The sequence below is a fragment of the Salvelinus fontinalis genome, chromosome 16, assembly GCF_029448725.1.
Source record: "Salvelinus fontinalis isolate EN_2023a chromosome 16, ASM2944872v1, whole genome shotgun sequence".
NCBI classification, from domain to species: Eukaryota; Metazoa; Chordata; class Actinopteri; order Salmoniformes; family Salmonidae; genus Salvelinus; species Salvelinus fontinalis.
The window spans coordinates 8660849-8687916 of record NC_074680.1 but is presented as its reverse complement, the minus strand read 5'-3'; the positions used below and the strand labels follow the sequence as shown (position 1 = coordinate 8687916).

Here is a 27068-nt window from a genome sequence, read left to right as displayed (position 1 = left end):
CCAGGGCTCTGGGAGAGTGTGAATCTGCTGACGTCTGAGAGGACGCTGAGGACACTGAGTCTGGAGGCAAAGGGGGGAAGCAAGGCCAGTCACACGCTGGATGCTCTGGTCCGTGGAGTGTGTGCAGTACTTTGAGTGAGTTCTGTGTGTGAGAGCATCGAGCGCTGTGTGTGAACATACGATGTGCTAGCCGGTGTGCGTGATGACCGACAAGGCATGCACAAGTCAACACAACATGGGTGAGTAGGCACTCGGGGCAGACTCATTGTGACTGTGCCCACAGGGTTAAATGTGCATTAAGAACGAGTTAACAGTTATGGCATGCTCTCTGAGTCATGTAATGGAAAACAACATCTGCTTACAAAAGGCCCCAAAAAAGACAGGAAGTGAACCTATTTTGTATACATGTACTTAGAATGTATCCTTGTGGAGTGTTCTAGAAAGGATTTGTAAATGTGTACACTTCTCCTGACATTACAGTGAAGGTATATACAGTTGAAGTCGGAAGTTTACATACACTTAGGTCGGGGTCATTAAAACTCATTTTTCAACCACTCCACACATTTCTTGTCAACAAACTATAGTTTTGGCAAGTCGGTTAGGACATCTACTTTGTGCATGACACAAGTCATTTTTCCAACAATTGTTTACAGACAGATTATTTCACTTATAATTCACTGTATCACAGTTCCAGTGGGTCAGAAGTTTACATGCACTAAGTTGACTGTGCCTTTAAACAGCTTGGAAAATTCCAGAAAATGTCATGGCTTTAGAAGCTTCTGATAGACCAATTGACATCATTTGAGTCAATTGGAGGTGTACCTGTGGATGTATTTCAAGGCCTACCTTCAAACTCAGTGCCTCTCTGCTTGACATCATGGGAAAATCTAAAGAAATCAGCCAAGACCTCAGAAAAACAATCGTAGACCTCCACAAGTCTGGTTCATCCTTGGGAGCAATTTCCAAACGCCTGAAGGTACCACGTTCATCTGTACAAACAATAGTGTGCAAGTATAAACACCATGGGACAACGCAGCCGTCATACCGCTCAGGAAGGAGACTCCTTCTGTCTCCTCGAGATGAACGTACTTTGTTGCAAGAAGTGCAAATCAATCCCAGAATAACAGCAAAGGACCTTGTGGAGATACTGGAGTAAACAGTTACAAAGTATCTATTTCAACAGTAAAACGAGTCCTATATCGACATATCCTGAAAGGCCTCTCAGCAAGGAAGAAGCCACTGTTCCAAAACCGCCATGAAAAAGGCCTACAAACCTGACTCAGTTACACCAGCTCTGTCAGGAGGAATGGGCCGACATTCACCCAACTTATTGTGGGAAGCTTGTGGAAGGCTACCCGAAGCGTTTGACCCAAGTTAAACAATTTAAAGGCAATGCTACCAAATACTAATTGAGAGTATGTAAACTTCTGACCCACTGGGAATGTGATGAAATAAATCATTCTCTCTACTATTATTCTGACATTTCACATTCTTAAAATAAAGTGTCCTAAGAAAGGGAATTTTTACCATGTTTAAATGTCAGGAATTGTGAAAAACTGAGGTTAAATGTATTTGGCGAAGGTGTATGTAAACTTCCGACTACAACTGTGTGTGTATATATGTATGTACAGTATGTGTATATATACACTGCTCAAAAAAATAAAGGGAACACTTAAACAACACAATGTAACTCCAAGTCAATCACACTTCTGTGAAATCAAACTGTCCACTTAGGAAGCAACACTGAATGACAATACATTTCACATGCTGTTGTGCAAATGGAATAGACAAAAGTTGGAAATTATAGGCAATTAGCAAGACACCCCCAATAAAGGAGTGATTTGCAGGTGGTGACCACAGACCACTTCTCAGTTCCTATGCTTCCTGGCTGATGTTTTGGTCACTTTTGAATGCTGGCGGTGCTCTCACTCTAGTGGTAGCATGAGACGGAGTCTACAACCCACACAAGTGGCTCAGGTAGTGCAGTTCATCCAGGATGGCACATCAATGCGAGCTGTGGCAAAAAGGTTTGCTGTGTCTGTCAGCGTAGTGTCCAGAGCATGGAGACGCTACTAGGAGACAGGCCAGTACATCAGGAGACGTGGAGGAGGCCGTAGGAGGGCAACAACCCAGCAGCAGGACCGCTACCTCCGCCTTTGTGCAAGGAGGTGCACTGCCAGAGCCCTGCAAAATGACCTCCAGCAGGCCACAAATGTGCATGTGTCTGCTCAAACGGTCAGAAACAGACTCCATGAGGGTGGTATGAGGGCCCGACGTCCACAGGTGGGGGTTGTGCTTACAGCCCAACACCGTGCAGGACGTTTGGCATTTGCCAGAGAACACCAAGATTGGCAAATTCGCCACTGGCGCCCTGTGCTCTTCACAGATGAAAGCAGGTTCACACTGAGCACATGAGCACATGTGACAGACGTGACAGAGTCTGGAGACGCCGTGGAGAACGTTCTGCTGACTGCAACATCCTCCAGCATGACCAGTTTGGCGATGGGTCAGTCATGGTGTGGGGTGGCATTTCTTTGTGGGGCCGCACAGCCCTCCATGTGCTCGCCAGAGGTACTCTGACTGCCAATAGGTACCGAGATCCTCAGACCCCTTGTGAGACCATATGCTGACATGCACATTTGTGGCCTGCTGGAGGTCATTTTGCAGGGCTCTGGCAGTGCACCTCCTTGCACAAAGGCGGAGGTAGCGGTCCTGCTGCTGGGTTGTTGCCCTCCTACGGCCTCCTCCACGTCTCCTGATGTACTGGCCTGTCTCCTGGTAGCGCCTCCATGTTCTGGACACTACGCTGACAGACACAGCAAACCTTTTTGCCACAGCTCGCATTGATGTGCCATCCTGGATGAACTGCACTACCTGAGCCACTTGTGTGGGTTGTAGACTCCGTCTCATGCTACCACTAGAGTGAGAGCACCGCCAGCATTCAAAAGTGACCAAAACATCAGCCAGGAAGCATAGGAACTGAGAAGTGGTCTGTGGTCACCACTTGCAAATCACTCCTTTTTTGGGGGTGTCTTGCTAATTGCCTATAATTTCCACCTTTTGTCTATTCCATTTGCACAACAGCATGTGAAATGTATTGTCAATCAGTGTTGCTTCCTAAGTGGACAGTTTGATTTCACAGAAGTGTGATTGACTTGGAGTTACATTGTGTTGTTTAAGTGTTCCCTTTATATTTTTGAGCAGTGTATATATGTATGTGTATATTTATTTATTTAACTGGAAGCACATTAAAAAGCACATTCCCTGTCTCATGATGACTGTGGATATATTGTGATGCGACTTGAGCTGTTGGAAGAAGTAGAGCACAGAGAGGCGTGAGAGACAACAGATTGTAGACACATTCAACCCTGGGCCTTTGCTCTCTGCATCTGTCAATAAGGATATGCACGTTGGAGTGCACACGTCGTCTCCTCTTAGCTTTTCCGTCGTTAATATGTGCCAAGAGGCTTTTTTTCGGGGGAGAGGACGTGTCCTCGAGCTGCTCTGCGCTCCGTTTCTTTAAAGATTGTGGCAAGACTGATTTTATTTATCCTGCTGCAGTTTACCAAGACAAAAATGTTGCCTTCTCTTGTTTGTTTCTAAGATCTCATTATTCACTGTGGCAGTTTGTCCTCTGTGGAAAGACGGCACAGCAAATGCTTTCTTCTCTGTCTCTCTCGCGCTCTCTCGTTCGCTGTCTGTGTGCAAGACTCAAGTCACGCCCCCTTGAGATTACGCCTCTGTTCATTTGGCTGTGTTTGAGAAGTGGATAATCTATTTGTCGACTAATTGTCATGTCACCGATTTGAGTTCAAAATAGAAACTGACCATGTTCATACGATTACTTGTGCAAGCAACCTTTCCTCCTGCTCTTCACTATTGGGGAAAAGTCTCAGAAGGATTGGAGTTTCGTCGGACATTGTAGACATGGGACAAAGTTTTGACCCACGTGTTTATCAAAATTGATATATCGATGGGGATTAAATGGTAACACTTTACTTGACACCCAGCGCCATAACATGTTATGACATGGTTATGACCATGTCATAGTATGTCAACGGCTGACATAAGTTGTTATAATATGGTTATAAGTTATAACACTATCATGACACATACAGTATATTTAGACCTGTTGCATTACTTTATAGCTGCTTATGTCACCTACTGTACATAAGTGTTAAAACCCACAAAACCTACCACACAAGGCAAAACATTTCATTACACCATAGCCTACATGTCAACAGTATGCTTGTATGTGCAGTTGAAGTCGGAAGTTTACATACACCTTAGCCAAATACATTTAAACTCAGTTTTTCACTATTCCTGACATTTAATCATAGTAAAAATTCCCTGTTTTAGGTCAGTTAGGATCACCACTTTATTTTAAGAATGTGAAATGTCAGAATAATAGTAGAGAGAATTATTTATTTCAGCTTTCATTTCTTTCATCACATTCCCAGTGGGTCAGAAGTTTACATACACTCAATTAGTATTTGGTAGCATTGCCTTTAAATTGTTTAACTTGGGTCAAACGCTTCGGGTAGCCTTCCACAAGCTTCCCACAATAAGTTGGGTGAATTTTGGCCCATTCTTCCTGACAGAGCTGGGGGTAACTGAGTCAGGTTTGTAGGCCTCCTTGCTCGCACACGCTTTTTCAATTTGGCCCACAAATTTTCTATGGGATTGAGGTCATGGCTTTGTGATGGGCACTCCAATACCTTGACTTTGTTGTCCTTAAGCCATTTTACCATAACTTTGGAAGAATGCTTTGGGTCATTGTCCATTTGGAAGACCCATTTGCGACCAAGATTTAACTTCCTGACTGTCTTGAGCTGTTGCTTCAATATATCCACATAATTATTTTCCTCATGATGCCATCTATTTTGTGAAGAGCACCAGTCCCTCCTGCATCAAAGCATCAAGCACCCCCACAACATGATGCTGTCACGCCGGTGCTTCACGGTTGGGATGGTGTTCTTCGGCTTGCAAGCCTCCCACTTTTTCCTCCAAACATAACGATTGCCAATATGGCCAAACAGTTCTATTTTTGTTTCATCAGACCAGAGGACATTTCTCCACAAAGTACAATCTTTGTCCCCATGTGCAGTTGCAAACCGTAGTCTGGCTATTTTATGGCGGTTTTGGAGCAGTGGCTTCTTCCTTGCTGAGCGGCCTTTCAGGTTATGTCGATATAGGACTCGTTTTACTGTGGATATAGATAATTGTGTACCGGTTTCCTCCAGCATCTTCACAAGGTCCTTTGCTGTTGATTTGCACTTTTTTGCACCAAGGTACGTTAATCTCTAGGGGACAGAACTCCTTCCTGAGCGGTATGACGGCTGCGTGGTCCCATGGTGTTTATACTTGCATACTATTGTTTGTACAGATAAACCTGGTACTTTCAGGCATTTGGAAATTGCTCCCAAGGATGAACCAGATTGTGGTTTACAATTTGTTTTTCTGAGGTCTTGGCTGATTTCTTTAGATTTTCCATTGATGTCAAGCAAAGAGGCACTGAGTTTGAAGGTAGGCCTTGAAATACATCCACAGGTACACCTCCAATTGACTCAGGCTAATTGACATAATTTATCAGAAGCTTCTAAAGCCATGACATTTTCTGGAATTTTCCAAGCTGTTTAAAGGCACAGCCAACTTAGTGCATGTAAACTTCTGACCCACTGGAATTGTGATACTGTAAGCAATTGTTGGAAAAATGACTTGTCATGCACGAAGTAGATGTCCTAACCGACTTGCCAAAATTATAGGTTGTTAACAAGAAATTTGTGGAGTGGTTGAAAAATTAGTTTTAATGACTCCAACATAAGTGTATGTAAACTTCCGACTTCAACTGTATGTACGTGTGTATATATAAACTCAGCAAAAAAAGAAACTTCCCTTTTTCAGGACCCTTTGTTTCAAAGATAATTTGTAAAAATCCAGATAACGTCACATCTTCATTGTAAAGGGTTTAAACACTGTTTCCCATGCTTGTTCAATGAACCATATACAATTATTGAACATGCACCTGTGGAATTGTCGTTAAGACATTAACAGCTTACAGACGGTAGGCAATTAAGGTCACAGTTATGAAAACTTAGGACAGTAAAGAGGCCTTTCTACTGACTCTGAGAAACACCAAAAGAAAGATTGTTGGCCGTAGGAGGCCGTAGGAGGGCAACAACCCAGCAGCAGGACCGCTACCTCCGCCTTTGAGCAGGAGGAGCACTGCCAGAGCCCTGCAAAATGACCTCAGGCAGGCCACAAATGTGCATATATATATATACCAATTTTTGTTTTGTTTACCATATTAAAGTATCATTGTAATTGAGCACACATTGATGTCAGACATGCAGCTACCCCAATGCTCTGTTGCTGATAACTGGGATGAATGCAGGAGTGGGACAAGATGCCCTCTCTGTGAGTGATGACTGATATAAGCCTGTACATGATAGGCATATCTGGCTTATATGATTATGATGGTCATAATGCTTCTTGACAGTCAAAGTGTATTTTCTTTGTCTATGTAAAGTGACACAGGATGCTCATAATGCTTCTTGACGGTGTCATAGTTATTTAAAATATGAAAAAAACATAACTGTGAAGAATGTATAACGATTTACTTAAGAAACAAACTTTCTAACGAAAGGAAATTTCTTGGCATGGAAATAACTAATTTGTATAAAAGTGGGTTTTGACACTTATGTAGATGTTTTAACCAGCCATAAAATAATGCAATATGTCACAACAGGTGTAAAAATATGGGTCATGACAGTATTATGACTGTGTCAAGTAAATTGTTACCGATTTTTAAACGCACTGACACGTCAACTTATTTTTATTTTATTTAAATAGGCAAGTCAGTTAAGAACAAATTCTTATTTACAATGACGGCCAAACCCGGACGACGCTGGAACAATTGTGCGCCACCCTATGGGACTCCCAATCATGGACGGATGTGATACAGCCTGGATTCGAACCAGGGACTGTAGTGACACCTCTTGCACTGAGATGCAGTGCCTTAGACTGCTGCGCCACTCGGTAGCCATGAGATAACAGAATAAGAGAGAACAAAAATGGTCTACTTACTGTAAGTCTTCCCCTTTGTCTGATTTTATTTTTATTTTTTATTTTTATGATCAAGTCGGCAGTCAGAAAAGAAAGCCGACACAAAAAATCCACATAAATCTAACTTTTTCTTCCCCCTATTGTCAAATAAAAATACATTGTTTAATTCTAGAGCGATTGTATATGTTGATAATCACAACAGGTCTATGCTAATTTGGTACGAAACATTTCCACCTCATGTTTTATATTCTAGATGACATCAATCATGAATAAGTAAAGCCGCACGTCTTTGAGTAAAAGCCATGGAAATAAAAGTGCTGTAAACAAATTAGCTCCATATTTTAAAGAAGAACGAGAACGAGAACAAGCTATGAAGGGAAAATGCTGGAGTTTTGGTGCAGGTACAGCCAACTAGCGCAAAAATACTATTGCCATATTGTCAATACGATGTATCGTCAAATAATATCCGGATATGTAACTATTGATGTTTTCCCTCATCACTAGGCGGTACCTTTAGAAAGAACTGGTTGGATAGAATAATGTAAATGTTTTAAATTATGCCCATATTTAAATGCTAATTAGATGTTATTTGTTCAGCAACATAGTAACAAAAAATATAACAAGGGCATATGTGGATTAAAAACCTTGGCATTTATGTTTTCAAAGAAGAACAAATTTGACATTCCATTGAATACCAGAAGTTCTTCCAAAATGTCTGGATTCCGTTGTCTCATTGTTTGTGTCCTAAAGTATACAGTCTATTTGATGGATAAAATAAAACAAATCTAAGTGAGTTGAGTATATTACTCTATTATTCAGCTATTACAACTCTATTTTATACTTTTTTTTTGTTAATCCATTTTCATGTCCATTGCTCCTCAGTGTGTTACTGTGTTTGGTTCGACACAATGAATATACTGTAGTAAGCCAATTCACTTTTTTTTTTTTCAAGCCAGTTGTTCTCCTTTAATTCCGTCGTTGTGCCTCTTCAAACGTTGCTTTGAAATGAGTCATCTCGTCTTAGGGTGACCTCGTCCTACTCGAAATCAAAACAACCCGGGCTTTTGTTTAGTCTGTGGTTGTCATTCTCTTTCGGGCTGTGTGAAGCCATTTAGAATTCTCCAGCACTGCGTATGTGTGCAGCATTCAAAATGCCTCTGTGGCAACAACACTGTTGTCAAGCTGACTGTTGTTGACATAGTAGTATGGATGAGTTCAAGACTAGCACTGACGGTAACAGTGCCTTCTAGTTTGTGTGTGTGTGTGCTTAGTAAGCCACAGGTTATGGTGGGGGGGGGGGGGTGCGTTTTTGAGCCACAATTGCACACTGTCAACCAAAACCACGAGGGATTTCAATCAGACACAGCAGATGAAAGATGGAGTTTGTCCCTGCCTCTGCGTTTTAGAGATTCGGAAAGGAATAAATGGAGCCCCACTTAAAGCGGCACAAAATCTCATGAATATTTACGCTGATTCATTAAGCTCTGCCTAAACCCTGGGTCGTTTGGCTAATGGCACATTAGGAGACTTATCAAGGTGTAGAAAGTGGACTAGGGCCTACGGCAGCATTCATTACCGCCACCCCTTTCCTCCTGCCATCTCTCCCTCCCTCCCTCCCTCTCCTCCAGAATAGAGAAAGCATCACAAGGCCTGCACTGGGATGGTGACGTGCCCAATAGGCATGAGACTGGTTGTGTTCCTAGTTACTCGGGCCTGGCCACTGTCTGTCCATTGGCCTGTCTGAATGAATACCTCAATCCCAAACAGCACAACACTGTATATACCCTTCCATCAAATCTACATTTGGACGGTGGTCTGTCTGATGTGTAACTAACTCCTCCAGCTATGGAATAAATAGACCTCTGCTGTCACACTCAACTAAGCGTCCAGTTCATTCCCCCCACAGCATCAAGGACAGAAGGGCAATTGTTCAATGTCTGGGCCCGCCCCGTACTACACTACACTCGGCATGCATGTCGTGTCAACTCCGAGATCCTCATTAAGGGAAAAAAGAGCGAACCCAAAATAAAGGACCCCTGGATCTCTCTGGGTAATACATTTGGGTCATTTGGCTGGGGCTGGAGAAGTGTGTGTGTGTGGCCTCCCGAGATCACAGGCACTATATTACAGAAGCGTTGATGACGGAGGAATGGCAACCGGTGTCCTACATTCAAACAATGTGACTGACGAGAGAGACATGAAATATGCGGCTTTAAACATTTCAGTCACGGCATTTTGTTACGATTACGACCGGGCCCAGCACATTCAAATGTATTATACTGAATTCATGTGTCGCTATAGCAGAAACAGTGTTCCATTCTTTGAATTCTCTTATTGTTTTCATAATGTTCTGTGTTGAATAATGTGTGCCATTTTTTGGTGTGCCTTGAGCCTATGTTTGGGGGTGGGTGAGATGGGTCGAGGGATTGACTTACCACCACAGTACCTGTATTCCTCAATTCGCATGTCAATGACCGCCTCAGGAATAATGAGAGCGTCTATCTTAAGCCCAGCTGCGTTTAGAACCAACACCGTCACAGCGGTGTTACTGTCGCACATTGCAACGTGCGCCTGCTCCTACCCACAGTCTTCCACTCCTCCTGAAACGGTGAAAGCATGACTTCCATGGCAACCAGAAGTTAATGAGTCGTCGTGTTCTTGGCACAGGGCCGGGGGGGGGGGGGGGTGACCTTTTTACAGAGACGGACAAATTAGGAGCAGGTTGACTCCACACAGAGTCCACCATATCGGCGGCCCTCAGACCAGCCTGACACACACACACACACAGCCAAACATGCAGGCTGGATGGGGATAAGCCCGCTATGTTCTGGTGCATTTGATTGAATGCTCTCCAGATTTGAGTTCATCTTTAGCTGCTTGTACTGATGAACGAGTTAATATAGCACGGAGCACGGTTAGCGCAAGTGGGATGCACCAAATCACCATCCGGAAATATACTGTGTCCTTCCATTGTGGTGCAACTTGTGGGTTGGTTCCTGTCAAAATGTATTGCGGGCGTTGAGCGAAGATCCCATCGATGAGACGTGTTTCTCATGTTCCGTTGGGATCATGCTTTAAATCCCTGATCTCTGCACATAATAGATCCCTTGGCAAAGACAATGAAATAGCGTTGACTTGTCCGTTTGTCTGGCTTGCAACATCAAGGATGTCGTACTCCGACTGCCTGTCAGAGGCGACGGCGCTCCACTTCAATATGTCAACGCTGTTGTCATCTTGTTCTCTTTCAGGATTCCAAGAGATTGCAGTGACTTGTTGTATCCTTTCCCTATTCCAATACCTCTGTACATTACAATATGTCATTTATGGCAATTTCAGTTTTCTAAACAACAGGAAAACTCACAGGCAATGTTCACAGCCACACGTTGAAGTACATGCAGGCTTCGAATCATCTGTGGGTTTAATTCATTTGTACATGGATATAGAATACACTGTCTGACTTCATAACACTAGATAACAAGATCGACCCCCTCCCCGTGCTTGCAGGGCTTGACCGCGAACAGAGGTATGTCTGTGCTCGTGTTGTACAATGTATGCCCAGTGGGAGAGACACAGCAAGGTGTCCCGGAAAACAGGCAGCGCTGCCAAAAACCAGGTGACCCGGGAGACTGAGGATATTGGCAGATGGCCAGGACTAGACATAAAAACTGGACGCTAAAGGTGAATTCTTAAAATGTTATTTAATCAGGAAAGTCAATTTTAAGAACAAATTCGTATTTACAAAGACGGCAAGAGACAAAAGGCCAAGAGCAGGGTGCTGAGTAATGAAAGGACATTTTTCCATGCTCGGTTTTGATTTTCGGGACTCGTAGCATAAAACAACCTTGAATGTACCAGTGTTTGAGCCTACGTGTTGCTAGGGATATCTACCTGACAGCACTGTAGAGATCAAAATGGTCGGTTACACATCTGATTGGTGACAAAACGAAGGGCTACGTGATATTGAGACAAGAACCTTCAGTGTAGAGCTTGTCGCTTGCCCATACTGTAGATAGTATCACTAGTCCAATACAAAGATAAATACAATTAATTAACTATTTTCTGGCGGCAAAGAAAAAACGAGCTTTGTGCCGGTAATAAAACCCAATACGCAGGCTTGCGTTTCTTGATAAGGTTCTCTACATGGGTGGTGAAGCTCAACTTGTCATCCTCCCAAATTCCAAGATATTTGTATGTTTTCCAATGTAATTACATGGTTTTCAGAGTGTTTAATATTGGAAAAGACCATGCATTTTGTTTTAGAGGAATTCTGAACAAGCTTCAAGTCATACAGATTCTGTTGAATGACATTGAAACGCTGTCTGAGCTTTTTCATAAGCCAAAGTCAAACTGCTGCCACTTGAATGGAGAACAGTGTCATATCCACATAAACATATTCATCAGCTGTCTCACTTTGTGTCCCAATGTTGTTGATATAGATAATAATCAACAGGGGGCCTAAAATGTATCCTCGAGGCACCACCTGCCTTAACACACTACGTTTGATTTGACAGGTAATTCACACAAACCACGCCAGAGCATGACCAGTATTCCCAACACACTTCACTCTCTGCACCAAGACCGTGTCGAACGCCTTTGACGTGTCCATGAATACAGATACACGATGCAGCTTCCTGTCCAGGGCTCAGTCAACATCATTCAAAACCTTTAAAGTTGCTGTGACAGTGCTGACCTGAAACCTAATTGTATACCACTCAAAATATTGTTTTCCTGGAGGTAGGCCCTGCTTATTGACTAGGGACTCCAATGCCTTTGCCAGAATAGACCACTTAGATTGGCCGATTTTAGTTATTCAGTAGAGCGGGATCACTTCCTTTCAAAAGGGGTACAGTAGGACAAATGGGGATTTCATTCGATTCTGTGGTGAGGTTAAAGATGTTCAGAATAGAGGTTTCTCAGTTGCCACCTGAAGTCAACCCACAGTTGTTTAGGGAGCTGTGTTTTGCGCTCTACATTTGTCTTTACTTCCCAAAATTTTGAAGGATTATTCAGATTATCAGCAGAAGGTTTGAGGTCTGGTACTTCCTGTATTAAAGCTCCGTTCTTGTGTATTTTATTGTATTCCTCTTGTGTTAGTTACTATTTTGTATTATTTTTAACTCTGCATTGTTGGGAAAGGTTTGTGTGCAAGCATTTCACTGTAAAGTCTACACCTGTTGTATTCGGCGCATGTGATAAATACAATTTGAGGTAGTGGTCTGCTTTCGGGTCATAGCCACACCATGATTCCATCCAATCACCAGCTGAATCAGACCTTCTTGCTTTAGCCCACGTAGCATTCCGTTTCCTTATGATTTCAGCTAGTTCATCTGAGAATGACATGCTGATCACACCGCTTGCGTTGCTAAATACATTGACACATTTTATTCAATAATTTCATCTAAACTGCTCTCGTGCGTCAACGAGCGTCTGCATAGCCAGGCACTACTATAAAACGTAGTTGTATATTTGATGCTTGGCGCGTTGCAAGTCTCCCATCTCCTCATTTTGTTTTTATGAGCATATACTCATGTGGGTGATTGAAAGATGAACTGAGGTCCACACTCCAGTCCAGTTGGTAGTGGTAATGCACCTTAAAGTTGGTTGCCAACCGACATATAAAGTCTACAAAAGAAGACGATGACAACTACTACTACTGAAGGAGAGAATACAGTACTAGAAACTAACTAGGTTCCCCCTGTTATCTGTGGATTAAATGTCAGAGTAGTATAAAGTTTTTTTTTTGATACACTACATGGCCAGTTCGTCAAATGTCTGCCCTGCTAGAGCTGCCCCGGTCAATTGAAAGTGCTGTTATTGTGAAGTGTAAACGTCTAGGAGCAGCAAAGTTGTAGTCCACACAAGCTCAGCATGAGCAATGCCAAGCGTTGGCTGGACTTGAGCAGTGGAAATGCGTTCTCTGGTGTGATGAATCACGTTCCACCAGCTGGCAGTCCGACGGACTAATCTGGGTTTGCCAGGAGAACGCTACCTGCGTAGTTACAATTATAACATTTGGTGGGGGAGGAATAAGGGTCTGGGACTGTATTTCTCATAGTTCGGGCTATGGCCCCTTAGTTCTGGTGAAAGGAAGTCTTAACGCTACAGTATACAATGACATTCTAGATGATTCTGTGCTTCCAACTTTGTGGCAACAGTTTGGAGAATAAGCTTTCCTGTTTCAACATGACAATGCCCCTGTACACAAAGCGAGTTCCATACATAAATGGTTTGTCGAGATCGGTGTATGAAAGAACTTGACTGGCCTGCACAGAGCCCTGACCTCAACCCCATTGGACACATTTGGATGAATTGGACCGCCGACTGCGACCTGGCCTAATTGCCCAACATCAGTGCCCGCAGCAATGTTCCAACATCTTGTGGAAAGCCTTTCCAGAAGAGTGGAAGCTGTTATAGCAGAAAAGGGGGGACCCATCTTCATATTAATGCTCATGATTTTGGAGTGAGATATTCATCTAGCAGGTGTCCATGTACTTCCGGCCATGTAGTGTATTGGTGAGAGTTACTGACCCACAAAATCAATCTGGCCCCCCCCAGTTTTAAATTCGACCATGATCACTACAATTTTAGAGAGTCTAGCCAGCTAACTTACCAATCTAAAAATGCTTAGCTGACGTCGGCTCGTTGATTACTGACATAACAAGAGAAATATCTCTACTGCTAAACCAAATTTCGAAATTGCATCTTGTATGTTCTAACACTTACAGTAATTTAAGTACCCAACTGAGTAATTTTTTTGGGGGGGTTGGAATTGATTCCGGGGACCAACCAAAGGGGGGCCGCCAGTTGCCTATCCCTGTTCTAGAACAAGGAGCGCAGCGAGGGAAGGAACACGAGACGATGGCAGGCCCACTAAGCACGTCTATTAGAGGCCTCGATCTGACTCTAATCACCCTGTGGACAAAATCATATTGTGATTGTTGGCCTAGCCTTAAGCTTCAATTAGCCTAGCCGGTTAACCCCCTAGAGTCGAGTAGGTCAATCTTAGTAACGTAATAAATCTCCATGAATATGTCAGTTTACGAGATATACTTTTTTGCATTGGGTGTGTCTCAATCCAGCACATCTGCCGATGTCGCGCTTTTGCAAGGTGGCAGAGCTAGAGTTGTGCTGTGGCGTATATTAATGGATGCAAAGGGAAGCCAGGCTTCTCCGAAAATGTACCAAAGAAATTAATAATAATCATATAAAAGAATGTATATTTCGTCTTTCTATGTTACATTCAGCCTTTTGCGAATTGAATTGAAAGTTATGCATCTCACCGGAGACAGAGCCCAAGCAAGCGACACAGCGCCACTCTGTCTTTGTATGTGTAGGCCATCTATCTGATGCTGTCTGGTCAAAAAGATTGACATTGTTGCCACCTGTAGCATTGATTGCAAGGGAAGCCAGCGAGCATTTGGCCTCCCTTGATAACAAATAAAGTAGAAAGCAATAGCCCATCAGGGTTGCGCCAAACTGAGTGAACTCAACTGTGAATGGACCTGGCGCACCCAAAAAAAGTGTCAATGGAAGCCAGTTTGGAGTGACGCCAAATCCAATCACTTTGCATCGAGAGCGTACATGGTTCTAAACTCTCCGTGGTTCTAAATCAATGGTTGTTTAGTGGTCCGAAAATATCAGAGGCATTCACTTGCTTGACCATGCTGTAGGTCATGTAACTGGTTGTTACATGTAAAATGCTTTGTGGACTTCACCAGACAGTGGTTGCTCTCCGGTTTTGTGATGAAACAAAGGTGTGATTGAATTTATTCTGCCACTCTCTTATTGTCTGGGCCTTTTCGGCCTATATATCACAGTGGCAAGGCATATGAACTAACAGGTTATAGAGCAAACAACGCAATTATCACACACAGGTTGTAATATGGCTTTTTTCCCCTCTGGCTTCCTCAGTGATTTGACCCACGCACCCTGCCGGAGCGGTGTTTGTCAGGCCATGAGACATCCCGAAAAATAGGTATTCTCACGAAACGTCTGTAGCGTCCGAACGGTTTGACCTACAAAACTATTATGATAACTAAAACCTAAAACTTCTTACCTGGGAATATTGAAGACTCGTGTTAAAAGGAACCACCACCAGCTTTCATATGTTCTCATGTTCTGAGCAAGGAACTTAAACGTTAGCTTTCTTACATGTTTCTTACATGCACACATTGCACTTTTACTTCTCCGACACTTTGTTTTTGCATTATTTAAACCAAATTTAACATGTTTTATTATTTATTTGAGGCTAAATTGATTTTATTTATGTATTATATTAAGTTAAAGTGTTCATTCAGTATTGTTGTAATTGTCATTATTACAAATAAATTTAAAAAAATGGCCGATTTAATCGGTATCGGCTTTTTTTGGTCCTCCAATAAACGGTATCGGCGTCGAACCCGGACGCTTAAGAAATCCCACTATGCCCTCCGATGAACCATCAAACAGGCAAAGCATCAATAAATGACTAAGATTGAATCCTACTAAACCAGCTCTGATGCTCGTCGGATGTGGCAGGGCTTGCAAACTATTATGAACTAAAAAGGGAAGCCCAGACGCAAGCTGCCCAGTGACACAAGCCTACCAGACGAGCGAAATTACTTCTATACGTGCTTCGAGGCAAGCAACACTGAAGCATGCATGAGAGCGCCAGCTGTTCCGGACAACTGTGTGATCATACTCTTCGTACCCTATGTGAGTAAGAACCTTTAAACAGATCAACATTCACCATATGGATTACCAGGACATGTACTCAGCGCATGCGCTGACCCACTCCAATTCGCATACCGCCCCAACAGATCCACAGATGCAATCTTTAATGCACTCCACACTGCCCTTTCCTACCTGGACAAAATGAACACCTATGTGAGAATGCTGTTCATTGACTAAAGCTCAGCATTCAACACCATAGTGCCCTAAAAGCTCATCACTAAGCTAAGGACCCTGGGAATAAATACCTCCCTCTGCAACGTGATCCTGGATTTCCTGATGCGCCGCCCCCAGCTGGTAATGGTAGGTAACAACATCTGCCAGGCTGATCCTCAACATGGTGGCCTCTCAGGGGTGTGTACTTAGTCCCCTCCTGTACTCCTTGTTCACCCACAACTGCGTGACCAAGCATGACTCCAACACCATCAAGTTTGCAGACGACACAACGTTGGTAGTCCTGATCACCGACAACGATGAGACAGCCAATGGGGAGGAGGTCAGAGACCTGGCAGTGTGGTCCCAGGACAACATCCTCTCCCTCAACATGATCAGGAAAAGGATGGCCGAGCACACCCCCATTCACATTGACAGGGCTGTAGTGCAGCAGGTTGAGAGCTTCAAGTTCCTTGGTGTCCACATCATCATCAAACTATCATAGACCAAGACAGTTGTGAAGAGGGCACGACAACACCTATTCCCCCTCAGGAAACTGAAAATATTTGACATGGGTCCTCAGATTCTCAAAGTTCTACAACTCCACCATCGAGAGCATACTGACTGGTTGCGTCATCTCCTGGTATGGCAACTGCTTGGCATCCGACCGCAAGGTGCTACAGAGGGTAGGTCGTACGGCCCAGTACATCACTGGGGCCAAGGTTCCTGGACCATCCAGGACCTCTATGCCAAGCAGTGTCAGAGAAAGGCCCTACATATGGTCAGACTACAGCCACCCAAGTCATAGACTGTTCTCTCTGCTACCACACGGCAAGCGGTACCAGAGTGCCAAGTCTAGGTCCAAAAGGCTCCTTAACAGCTTCTACACCCAAGCCATAAGACTGCTGAACTGAACAGGTAATCAAATGGCTACCCAGACTATTTGCATTGACCCCCCCCCCCCCCCCCCCCCTGTACCTACATGTACATATTAACTCAATTACTTAGACTAACCGGTACCCCCTGTATATAGCCTCATTTTATTGTGTTACTTATTTTTTTATATATATATTTTTTTTCCTAACTCTTATTTTTCGTAACTGCATTGTTGGTAAGTAAGCATTTCAGGTAGGGTCTACACCTATTGTATTCGGTGCATGTGACAAATACAGGTTGATTCCATCTCTAAGCCATTGTGTCTTTTTCTATTTTTTATTTTATTTTAAATGTCCTTCAAAGGTTGAATTGACCAGGGGCAGGTCATCAGTTGTTTAACAGAGCTTTGGTCTCTTTGAGAAAGTACACCTATCCAACACCACAGCCTCTGCGTTTTGCACAAATGCACAGCGATGGCTTGTGGCTTGGCCGTTTCACAAAAGTGAACCTGCGTTTGGAGTGTGGAACACAGAGTGCATCCGCTCCGGGAGGCTGCAGCCATAAGCATTCTCTCACATTAGCCTAGGTAGAGTATAAATAGACCTTACGCAACCCAGTTTGATACGACATTATGTAATTACAGAGAAAGCTTCTAGGTTCAAATGAGAGCCGTTCTTGACCGGTCTCCGTCTGCATCGCGGCCGAGTAGGCGTTTTAATATTGATAATAACGAGCGATGGCAGCGCGTATCGCATCGATTTTAATGCAGAGCTCGGCTATTGTGTGGTCTCTGGTAGAGTGTAGGGACAGACTTGTTGAGAACGAAAAGGAGGTTCGACTAGGCCTATACAATGAATTGTCATGTGTTTCTGCATGTCATAACTCGGGTCATGGACAATACATTTTGAAGATGACCCATTTTCCTCTGGAAGATGAATTGTGTAGCGACCGTAGGGATACTGTAGCCCATTATAAACTGGACAGGATATGTCCACTTATAGATGGCCTACTTGGCTAGCTCATCTCAGAAAGGCCCACTGCTCCACTTTCCGTGCAGCCCTACTCTCTACTGTACACATTCACTATCTAGGCTGCTCACGTAATATGTTATGGAAGAGTTCAACACTGACAGAGACAGAGATGCATTCTGTGCAGTTATAGTACCAGAATGACGGAACTGCCCTCAAACCCCCTGGGACACTACAAAATGTAGACACACACACACAGAATCACACTCTGTTGTCAGAAATCTGACCCTCCCTCTTATATATTTGTGTTATTTTTTTGCAGGCGCTAACCCCTGTTGCCAGGGGGCATATGTGGTTGGAAGCTTAGACTGCTACACCGGACTCATCACTCCCACTCCGTTTAGTTCATCTATAATGATAAGACTGGCAACTTCCTCGTCTAGCAGTGGTTAACCACGTTCACTTACGGAACCCTGCGTATTGATTGGTGCCGACGTGTGACCTGCCAGACGTGCATTTCATAAAGCGGGGAGCCGAGATCATGCATTTGGTGTGTGTGTGTGTGTGTGTGTGTGTGTGTGTGTGTTTTTCTCGCTGAGCGATAATGGACCGCCTTGTAAATAATGCAGCGGGCTCCCTTTCGCATTGCACCACCTTTTTGTCAAGAAAAGTCTGCTCTTTTCCACTCGTCTGGCTCGCCTTGTGAAACGCTCCTTTGTCCGTCTTAACTCTCATTGTTAACCTTAGCAATACAGAGGTGGTGGTGGTGGGAAGAAGGGAGGAGGAAGCTTTATAGTACTGTGATTGAGTACGCGGTCTGTATTGTGGCAGTCCATCTACCTGGTACTACTGTAACAGACAACACAACCTCTTCAAAGAGGCTCTCGCTGTAAAGACTGCTGTATAATGCACGTAGAATTTCATCAATTATATGGCTATCTATAGTGCTAATGGGATTCCGCTTACACTTGCTGCCATCTCAGCTGGCCCTGGCAGGTAGTCACTGAGCAGCCAGTGACTCTTCTCTTGACACCTCCGGTCTGATTTGGTGTAGAGTACTGGCTTTTAGAGCTCCTGGCTAGCCTCACTGCCTGTCCTGATGAAAGCAGGCCCAGTGTAGTACGCTAATGGATAGAGGGGAGGATCTCCTCAAGCTCTCTTTCTCTCACTCTCACTCTCACTCACACACACACACACACACACACAAAAACCTGGTTGCCTCCACTGAGTTGAAGGGAAGACCAGAGTCCACAAATCAAGGGTAATCACTTTTTAATTAGGAAGTGCACATTTCAGTTGCTTGCTATCAAATTTATTTATATAGCCCTTCGTACTTCAGCTGATATTTCAAAGTGCTGTACAGAAACCCAGCCTAAAACCCCAAACAGCAAGCAATGCAGGTGTAGAAGCACAGTGGCTAGGAAAAACTCCCTAGAAAGGCCAAAACCTAGGAAGAAACCTAGAGAGGAACCAGCCTATGAGGGGTGGTCAGTCCTCTTCTGGTTGTGCCGGGTGGAGATTATAACAGAACATGGCCAAGATGTTCAAATGTTCATAAATGACCAGCATGGTCAAATAATAATAATCACAGTAGTTATCGAGGGTGCAGCAAGTCAGCACCTCAGGAGTAAATGTCAGTTGGCTTTTTTAGCACGTCCGGTGAACAGGTCAGGGTTCCATAGCCGCAGGCAGAACAGTTGAAACTGGAGCAGCAGCAAGGCCAGGTGGACTGGGGACAGCAAGGAGTCATCATGCCAGGTAGTCCTGACGTATGGTCCTAGAGCTCAGGTCCTCCGAGAGAAAGAAGGAGAGAATTAGAGAGAGCATACTTAAATTCACACAGGACACCGGATAAGACAGGAGAAGTCCTCCAGATATAACAAACTGACCCTAGCCCCCCGACACATGAACTACTGCAGCATAAATACTGGAGGCTGAGACCGGAGGGGTCATATCATTAGTATAATAATTTATCACATAATGATTCCCACAACTGTTGTCTCCATGTTTTTGTCGAGTAGACACAGGGTGGTTTTGGTGACTTCCCATGCAGCGTGTTGACCTTGTTGACATACAGCTACAATACCAGCACACTGTTCCTGTGGGCAACTCACTCTGGCCAGTGTGTTGTCAGTCAGCCCCTAGCACAGGTCAGGACACGTTATCTCCCCGCAGCACATGTAGACAGCGTTGGGCTGCCTACATGTCATCACTCATTCCCATCCCCCACAGCAGCCCCTCCTTCCCTCCTACTCCACCTCCTTCCCCTTTTATGTTTCTGAGAGGGACCCTATTCTGTTAGCTTTCACTTGTCTAAGTAGTAACTACTATTTATTTGGTCGGCCCCTTCTAATCTCCCTCGTCTCTCCCCCCAGTTGCCTAGCAGCAATGGGAGATTTTGACAGTGTTGACGTTGCCTTCATGGGGGCACTCCCTGTAAACACCCAGAGACATTAAGCCACTCTCTGCTCGCTCTCTTTCTGTGTCTCTCTATCTCGCCGCCTCCGCTCTCATCCACGGTGGAAGAAAGGCAGTGGGAATCAGAGTTGAGGTGGCCCAAAATAAACCACTTTCTCCAAATAGAAAGGAGATGACTGGAAAGGGTACATTTTTAATATGAATGCTTTTATCATATGGGGGAACAAGACGCTTGCTGCAGGACTGTTTGTTTTGAGATGTATTTATTTAGGGCTCTATAAAATGTAGCATTTTTTTACTGATTCCGTTTAGTTTTTTCCAAAATTCTAATTTCTCCGTTTCGTTTTTTCAGGTTTCTGTTTTCACCTGTTTTTTTTTTTTTCGTTTTGTTTTTCAGGTTTACCCTCTGAAAATCACAATTGATAATACAAAATCGATTAAATTGGATGTTCTAAGTCTACAACAAAGCTTTAACCACATCAGGAGAACACTTTTGAGGTCTGGGAGAACTGAGAAATGTAGATTTTTGGGTGTAGTTACCCTTTAATTCCCTAGCAAGGGGATGTTGTTTTGATGTTTTTGTATGTGATGGTAGAGTGTTCAAAACAAAATACCCATTGGATTGATGCAAATAATCATGATATCATTCTGCCAGGTCAGCATAGGCTACTTTATAGTTAACATTCAATTGAAAAGGTTTTTTGGGAAAAGCCTTTTCATCTACCAGAAGAATTTTCATTAGCATCATCGCTAACGGCTACACAAAGTGGTAGATGTGCGCTCTGTACATACACAGCCCGGGGGGGGATTCCGTTGCCTCTTCAGAAAGTTGCAGGAAAATTGAATCACTTGTTCATATCTTATGATAAACTTGGGCAAATGTAATACATTTATGCAGAAACACATTTCAGTTGAATGCATTCAGTTGTACAACTGACTAGGTATCCCCCTTTCCCTACATTTAGTTGATTCCCTACTAAGTTCAATGCTATTGTTGAATTCCGTTTAAATGTCTGGGTTCCGTGATTCTGTCCGTATCACGCATTTTAAAGGGCCCTAAATGTATTCTCTGTCTGTGAGCAACCAGAACAGAACGGAAATGATAGTTACTGACGAGGGACGTTTAGGCAAAGAGCTGGTGTCACTCTGCATTGTCCTGTGTCTCTAATGTGTCCTCACTTGGACGCAACTCACTAAGCCTTTTTGGCCAATGCATAATATCACAGGAAAATATGTGCACGCCTTGGATTAGGGGACAGATCATGTATACATGCTCATTGAGCTAGCTTCATTCACACCTCGTGAATATCATATCAGTTTCCTTTTGTTGTCTGTGAAACAACAAACATTATCCAACCTATTTCTTTAACTCCCCTCGGTCTCTGTCTCTCTCTCTCTGTCTCTGTCAGCTCTGTGCCAGGCAAGATGAACACAGCCAGGTATCGGCCCACCTGGGACCTGGCCCTGGACCCCCTGGTCTCCTGCAAACTGTGCCTTGGAGAGTTCCCGCTGGAGCAGATGACCACCATCACGCAGTGCCAATGTGTCTTCTGTACACTAGTGAGTGCCCTTTCATCGTCTTTTACCCATCTTGTCAAAATGTCCTCTGTATGCATTAGGGCTGGCTCAGTAATTGTATAATCGTGTAACCGCCGATTTATGGTTGAAGACCGTCATCAAAATTAAATGACCGCTTTTTATAGATTACAAAATGTAATAATAACAACCGATATAAGGACACGAGAGTAGCAAAACTAGTCAGTTTTTCCTCATCAATCTACACACAATACCCCATAATGACAAAGCAAAAACAGGTTTTTAGAAATTTTTGCAAATGCATTAAAAATAAAAACTCATCACATTTACACAACTATTCAGACCCTCTAATCAGTACTTTGTTGAAGCACCTTTTGGCAGCGATTACAGCCTCGAGTCTTCTTGGGTATGATGCTACAAGCTTGGCACACCTATATTTGGGGAGTTTCTCTGTCGCTGAAAAACATCCCCACAGCATGATGCTGCCACCCGCATGCTTCACCGTAGGGCTGGTGCCAGGTTTCCACCAAATGTGACGCTTGGCATTCAGGCCAAAGAGTTCAATCTTGGTTTCATCAGACCAGAGAATCTTGTTTTTCATGGTTTTAGAGTCTTTTTTGTAAACTCCAAGCGGGCTGTCGTTTGCCTTTTACTGAGGAGTGGCTTCTGTCTGGCTACTCTACCAGGGCCTGATTTTTGGTGGAGTGCTGCAGAGATGGTTGTTCTTCTGGAAGGTTCTCTCATCTCCACAAAGGAATTCAGAGTGACCATTGGGTTCTTGGTCACCTCCCTGTCCAAGGCCTTTCTCTCCCGATTGCTCAGTTTGGCCGGGCGGCCAGATCTAGGACAAGTCTTGGCGTTTTATAAACTTCTTCCATTTAAGAATGATGGAGGCCATTGTTCTTGGGAACCTTCAATGCTGCATACATTTTTTGGTACCCTTCTGCAGATCTGTGCCTTGACACAATCTTGTCTCGGAGCTCAACGGACAATTCCATCAACCTCATGGCTTGGTTTTTGCTCTGACATGCCCTGTCAACTGTGGGACCTTTATATAGACAGGTGTCTTTCCAAATCATGTCCAATCAATTGAATTTACCACAGGTGGACTCCAATCAAGTTGTAGAAACAGCTCAAGGCTGATCAATGGAAACAATATGCACCTGAGCTCAATTGAGTCATAGCAAAGGGTCTGAATACTTATGTAAATAAGGTATTTCTAAAAACCTGTTTTTGCTTTTTTCATTATGGGGTATTGTGTGTAGATTGAGGAAAAATTTATAATTTTGTACAATTTTGGAATAAGGCTGTAACGTAACAAATTGTGGAAAAAGTCAAGGGGTCTGAATACTTTCCCAATGCACTGTGTGGGTGGGTGGGCTGAATCCACAAAGAAATGGTTAATTGACCACAAAATCAGTCTCTGGACTTGAAAACCTTTTTTTTATTTTTTTTATTATTCTTAGAGGGCACTCCATTAACACAGACGAAGGATATCAAGGATCTGTAAAGATTCTGTATAGCAAATTAATAAGAATGTCTCACCCCATCTTCAAGAATGGCCTTTTCCCCTTTATTCAGATTACAACATCTCACTTTCAGTTATTTGAAAAAGAAATAATTTCTCAAATATAGCTATTTTTAAAACGAGACCTATAAAGTTTGTTGCGATTTTCAATTGAATCCACCAGAAAAGACAGAACAAATAATACAATACATATTGTGGTTAAACTCAAATGTACTAATTGGGATTTTTTTAATTTTTTTTAAGAGAACAGGTTTAATCTTCATAACTCCACCAGTCATATTTATGATATAAGTTATGTCCCACATGCAGCTCAGGTTGCACATTTTGGGGAATATTCAGGGGTGTAAACTTTCTGTGGAAATATATGCAAATTAATATTAAGTTAGTAAATATTATGTTTAGATATATTTACCATATCATATGGAGACAGAAACATAAACCTTTTACCTTATCTTTTAAGTAGACATAATTGCAAATGATAAAATCCTTCCAATATAAATTTGATTTTATTTAGTTCCGAATTGAACTTTAAGTGAGTTGACTCTTCACATGGGATGATTTCACTGAACAACAAAAGGGACTATTGAATGATCCCCAATGATCCATCGCATCTCCCAAAAATGTTTTCAACATACATCTGTAAAATGATATTCAAGAAACCAAAGCTTTGGTTGTCTTCCTCTTAGGCTTCCATGTCTTCTCCCTGGACCTCCTCAATGTCCACCTCTTGAACGTCAGACTCTGAGGCCTCATCTTCACTGTCACTTTCCAACCTTGTTGGTGTTGGCTTGTTGTCAGGCTCAAAAAGCCTAAAATTTGCCCAGATGGCCACCAATTTTTAACCCTGTTGTCAACCCGTTACGTGCTTTGGTGTGTGTGTTCCCAAACAAGGACCAGTTGCGCTCTGAGGCGGCTGATGTTGGTGGGATTTGGAGGATGATGGAGGCAACAGGAGAAAGAGCCTCAGATCCACAAAGTCCCTTCCACCAGGTGGCTGATGAGATATGTTGGCACGACTGCCATATTACATCTCCATCCCAAAGCCCTTGCTTGGAAGTGTACTTCGCCAGACTGCCAAGAACCTTGCCCTCTTCCAGGCCAAGGTGGCGAGACACGGTAGTGATGACACCATAGGCCTTGTTGATCTCTGCAGCAGACATGATGCTCTTGCCTGCATACTTGGGGTCCAACATGTATGTTGTGGCGTATTTGGGCTTCAGGCAGAAGTCTTCACGCTTTTTGATGTATTTCAGAACTGCAGTTTCCTCTGCTTGGAGCAACAGTGAAGTGGGCAGGGCAGTATGGATTTCTTCTCTTCTGCAAGCAGAGTCTGAACATCAGGCAGGATGGCATTGCCTCTCTCAATCCACGCAATGGCTACTGCTATAGGTTTCAGGAGTTTAAGGCTGCTTTTACCACTCTCTCCCATAATATATCATCCAGGAGGATCCCCTTGATGGCGCTGTCCATATCAGCAGACTGTGATATGGTCATTTCTTCGAGAGACTCCTTCCCCTCCAAGAGACTGTCAAACATGATGACAACACCACCCCAACAGGTGTTGCTGGGCAGCTTCAATGTGGTGCTCTTATTCTTCTCACTTTGCTTGGTGAGGTAGATTGCTGCTATAACTTGATGACCCTTCACATACCTAACCATTTATTTGGCTCTCTTGTAGAGTGTAGCCATTGTTTTCAGTGCCATGATGTCCCTGAGGAGCAGATTCAATGCATGAACAGCACAGCCAATGGATGTGATGTGAGGTGAGGGTAGGACTCGTCCACTTTAGACCAAGCAGCCTTCATGTTCGCAGCGTTGTCTGTCACCAGTGTAAATACCTTCTGTGGTCCAAGGTCATTGATGACTGCCTTCAGCTCATCTGCAATGTAGAGAATGGTGTGTCTGTGCTCTTGTAGAATACTGGTTGAGGGGTGGAAGTTATGTAGTTAATTATTCCTTGCCCACAGACATTCGACCACCCATCAGAGATGATTGCAATAGTCTACTTTCTCTATGATTTTCTTGACCTTCACTTGAACTCTGCATCCAGCAAATGAGTAGATAAAGCATGTCTGGTTGGAGGGGTGTATGCTGAGCGAAGAACATTCAGAAATCTCTTCCAATACACATTGCCTGTGAGCATCAGAGGTGAACCAGTTGCATACACAGCTCGAGCAAGACGTTCATCAGCATTTCTCTGACTACGTTCCTCCATTGAGTCAAAATAACTTCTGATTCCAGGAGGACCATGAGCTGTTGCTATCAATAAGGTGTCTGATTCATCATTTTCACCTCGAATAGAAGTAGAGGGACTTTTGTCAGAAGTTGCTAGTTGTGACCGCTGAGGCAACTTTATGCACTTGGCCAGATGATTCTGCAGCTTTGTTGCATTCTTCACATGATTTGGCACAGTATTTGCAAATGTACACAGCTTGTCCTTCTACATTAGCTGCAGTGAAATGTCTCCACACATCAGATAGTGCCCGTGGCATTTTCCTGTTAAGATTAGAAAAAAAACGAGTAAAAAAATTATTTAAAAAACATGTTTGGAAACAGCTGAATTAACACTCCTCAGTTTAGCAGGCTCAAGCAAGCTAAAACCCACATGGTAGTAAAAAATAACTAGCAGAAATTGTTAACAAGTTAGAAATTATTTAAACACACTTTGCTGTAGGCTACTATTTACTAGTTAACAAAATCATGTATGTCATAAAATATATTCAAGGCTCAAGGTGAGGCTGCTGGAGTATTAGAAACAGGCGATCCAATAATTTTGATATTTTTTTGATATTTGATTTTTTTTAAACAATCTCTTTCTCTGAGTAATTGTATTAATATAAAATAATGTGCATACAATACATCTCAGTATTTCTATTATTTATTTTATGCAGTTTTTTTTCTCATCTTTATCAAGGGATCCAATAATTTCGGACCCCACTGTACCTCACATACCTAGTTAATACTTAGATCTAGGACCTATTGGGAGTCAGCAACTCCTACACAAGTCCATGGTCCATCTACCAGTGTAAATCTGAAATCTCACTGCAACTTTAAATCCCTTCTCGACTTCCTGATCTTGCTATTTTGTTTGCATTGCATGTACAGAAATATAACTGGTATCTCCCAGTGTTTACATGTCATTAAACTCCACTGAACTACATTTCTCCTGCAGTCAATCTGGACTGATGTCCTGCATGAAGACAGAGAGGCAAATGGACATTTTACCTGACAAGCAAGCTGGTACCACAGCCATGACTCTCCCAGCATGGGAAATGTCTAAACATGCTTGAAAACTCAGTCCCTTTCATCCTCCGCCTTAATATTAACCATGCTATTTCTCTTGCCACTCAGTGTTTGGAGAGTGGGAGAAATACAAAACATGAAAAAACATTTGTTTTCGGAACCGTAAAAATAATGAGGCATAAAAAGTCAATAACTCAGTGATAAATATCAGGTCTGCTGTACTTGTTTTACGACGATGGCCTATTTGAACAGTGAAGCATCGCGCCATTAACAAGTTTTGATTATACCGTTCCTGTTCACTGGAGCTCAATCAGAGCTATGAAAGAGCAATGGCTTTTAGTTTGGGAGTAAACTGCAGTTCACTGCAGTTGCTTATAGGGAATGGGCAGGATTTGTACCACAATGCAAGCGTTCATCTTGTAGCTGAGAGGAGCCTTAGTTTAGAAGTCCCTCTATCATTATCTCATTCATTCAAAAAATACTTTCATTAGAATGTTATGTGGTTAGCATGCTTCTCTTCAGCTAACCAGACACTGTAAATAAAGAAATAGATAGCAGAATGAATAGTCAAT

General features: G+C 43.1%; 1 protein-coding gene across 4 annotated transcripts in view; it reads left to right on the top strand.

The window, feature by feature from the left end:
- rnf144aa (ring finger protein 144aa) overlaps window positions 1–27068 on the top strand; it is a 57862-nt gene that overhangs the window by 12846 nt on the left and 17948 nt on the right. For 3 of the 4 annotated variants that reach the window (XM_055864306.1, XM_055864305.1, XM_055864304.1), the window contains one exon: window positions 21599–21749. In XM_055864306.1, coding sequence (XP_055720281.1) covers window positions 21615–21749 — 135 coding nt within the window. In that variant the 5' untranslated portion in view covers window positions 21599–21614. Of the gene's footprint in view, window positions 240–21598; window positions 21750–27068 lie in introns of all 4 variants that reach the window. The other variant, XM_055864303.1, reaches the window with a different exon arrangement.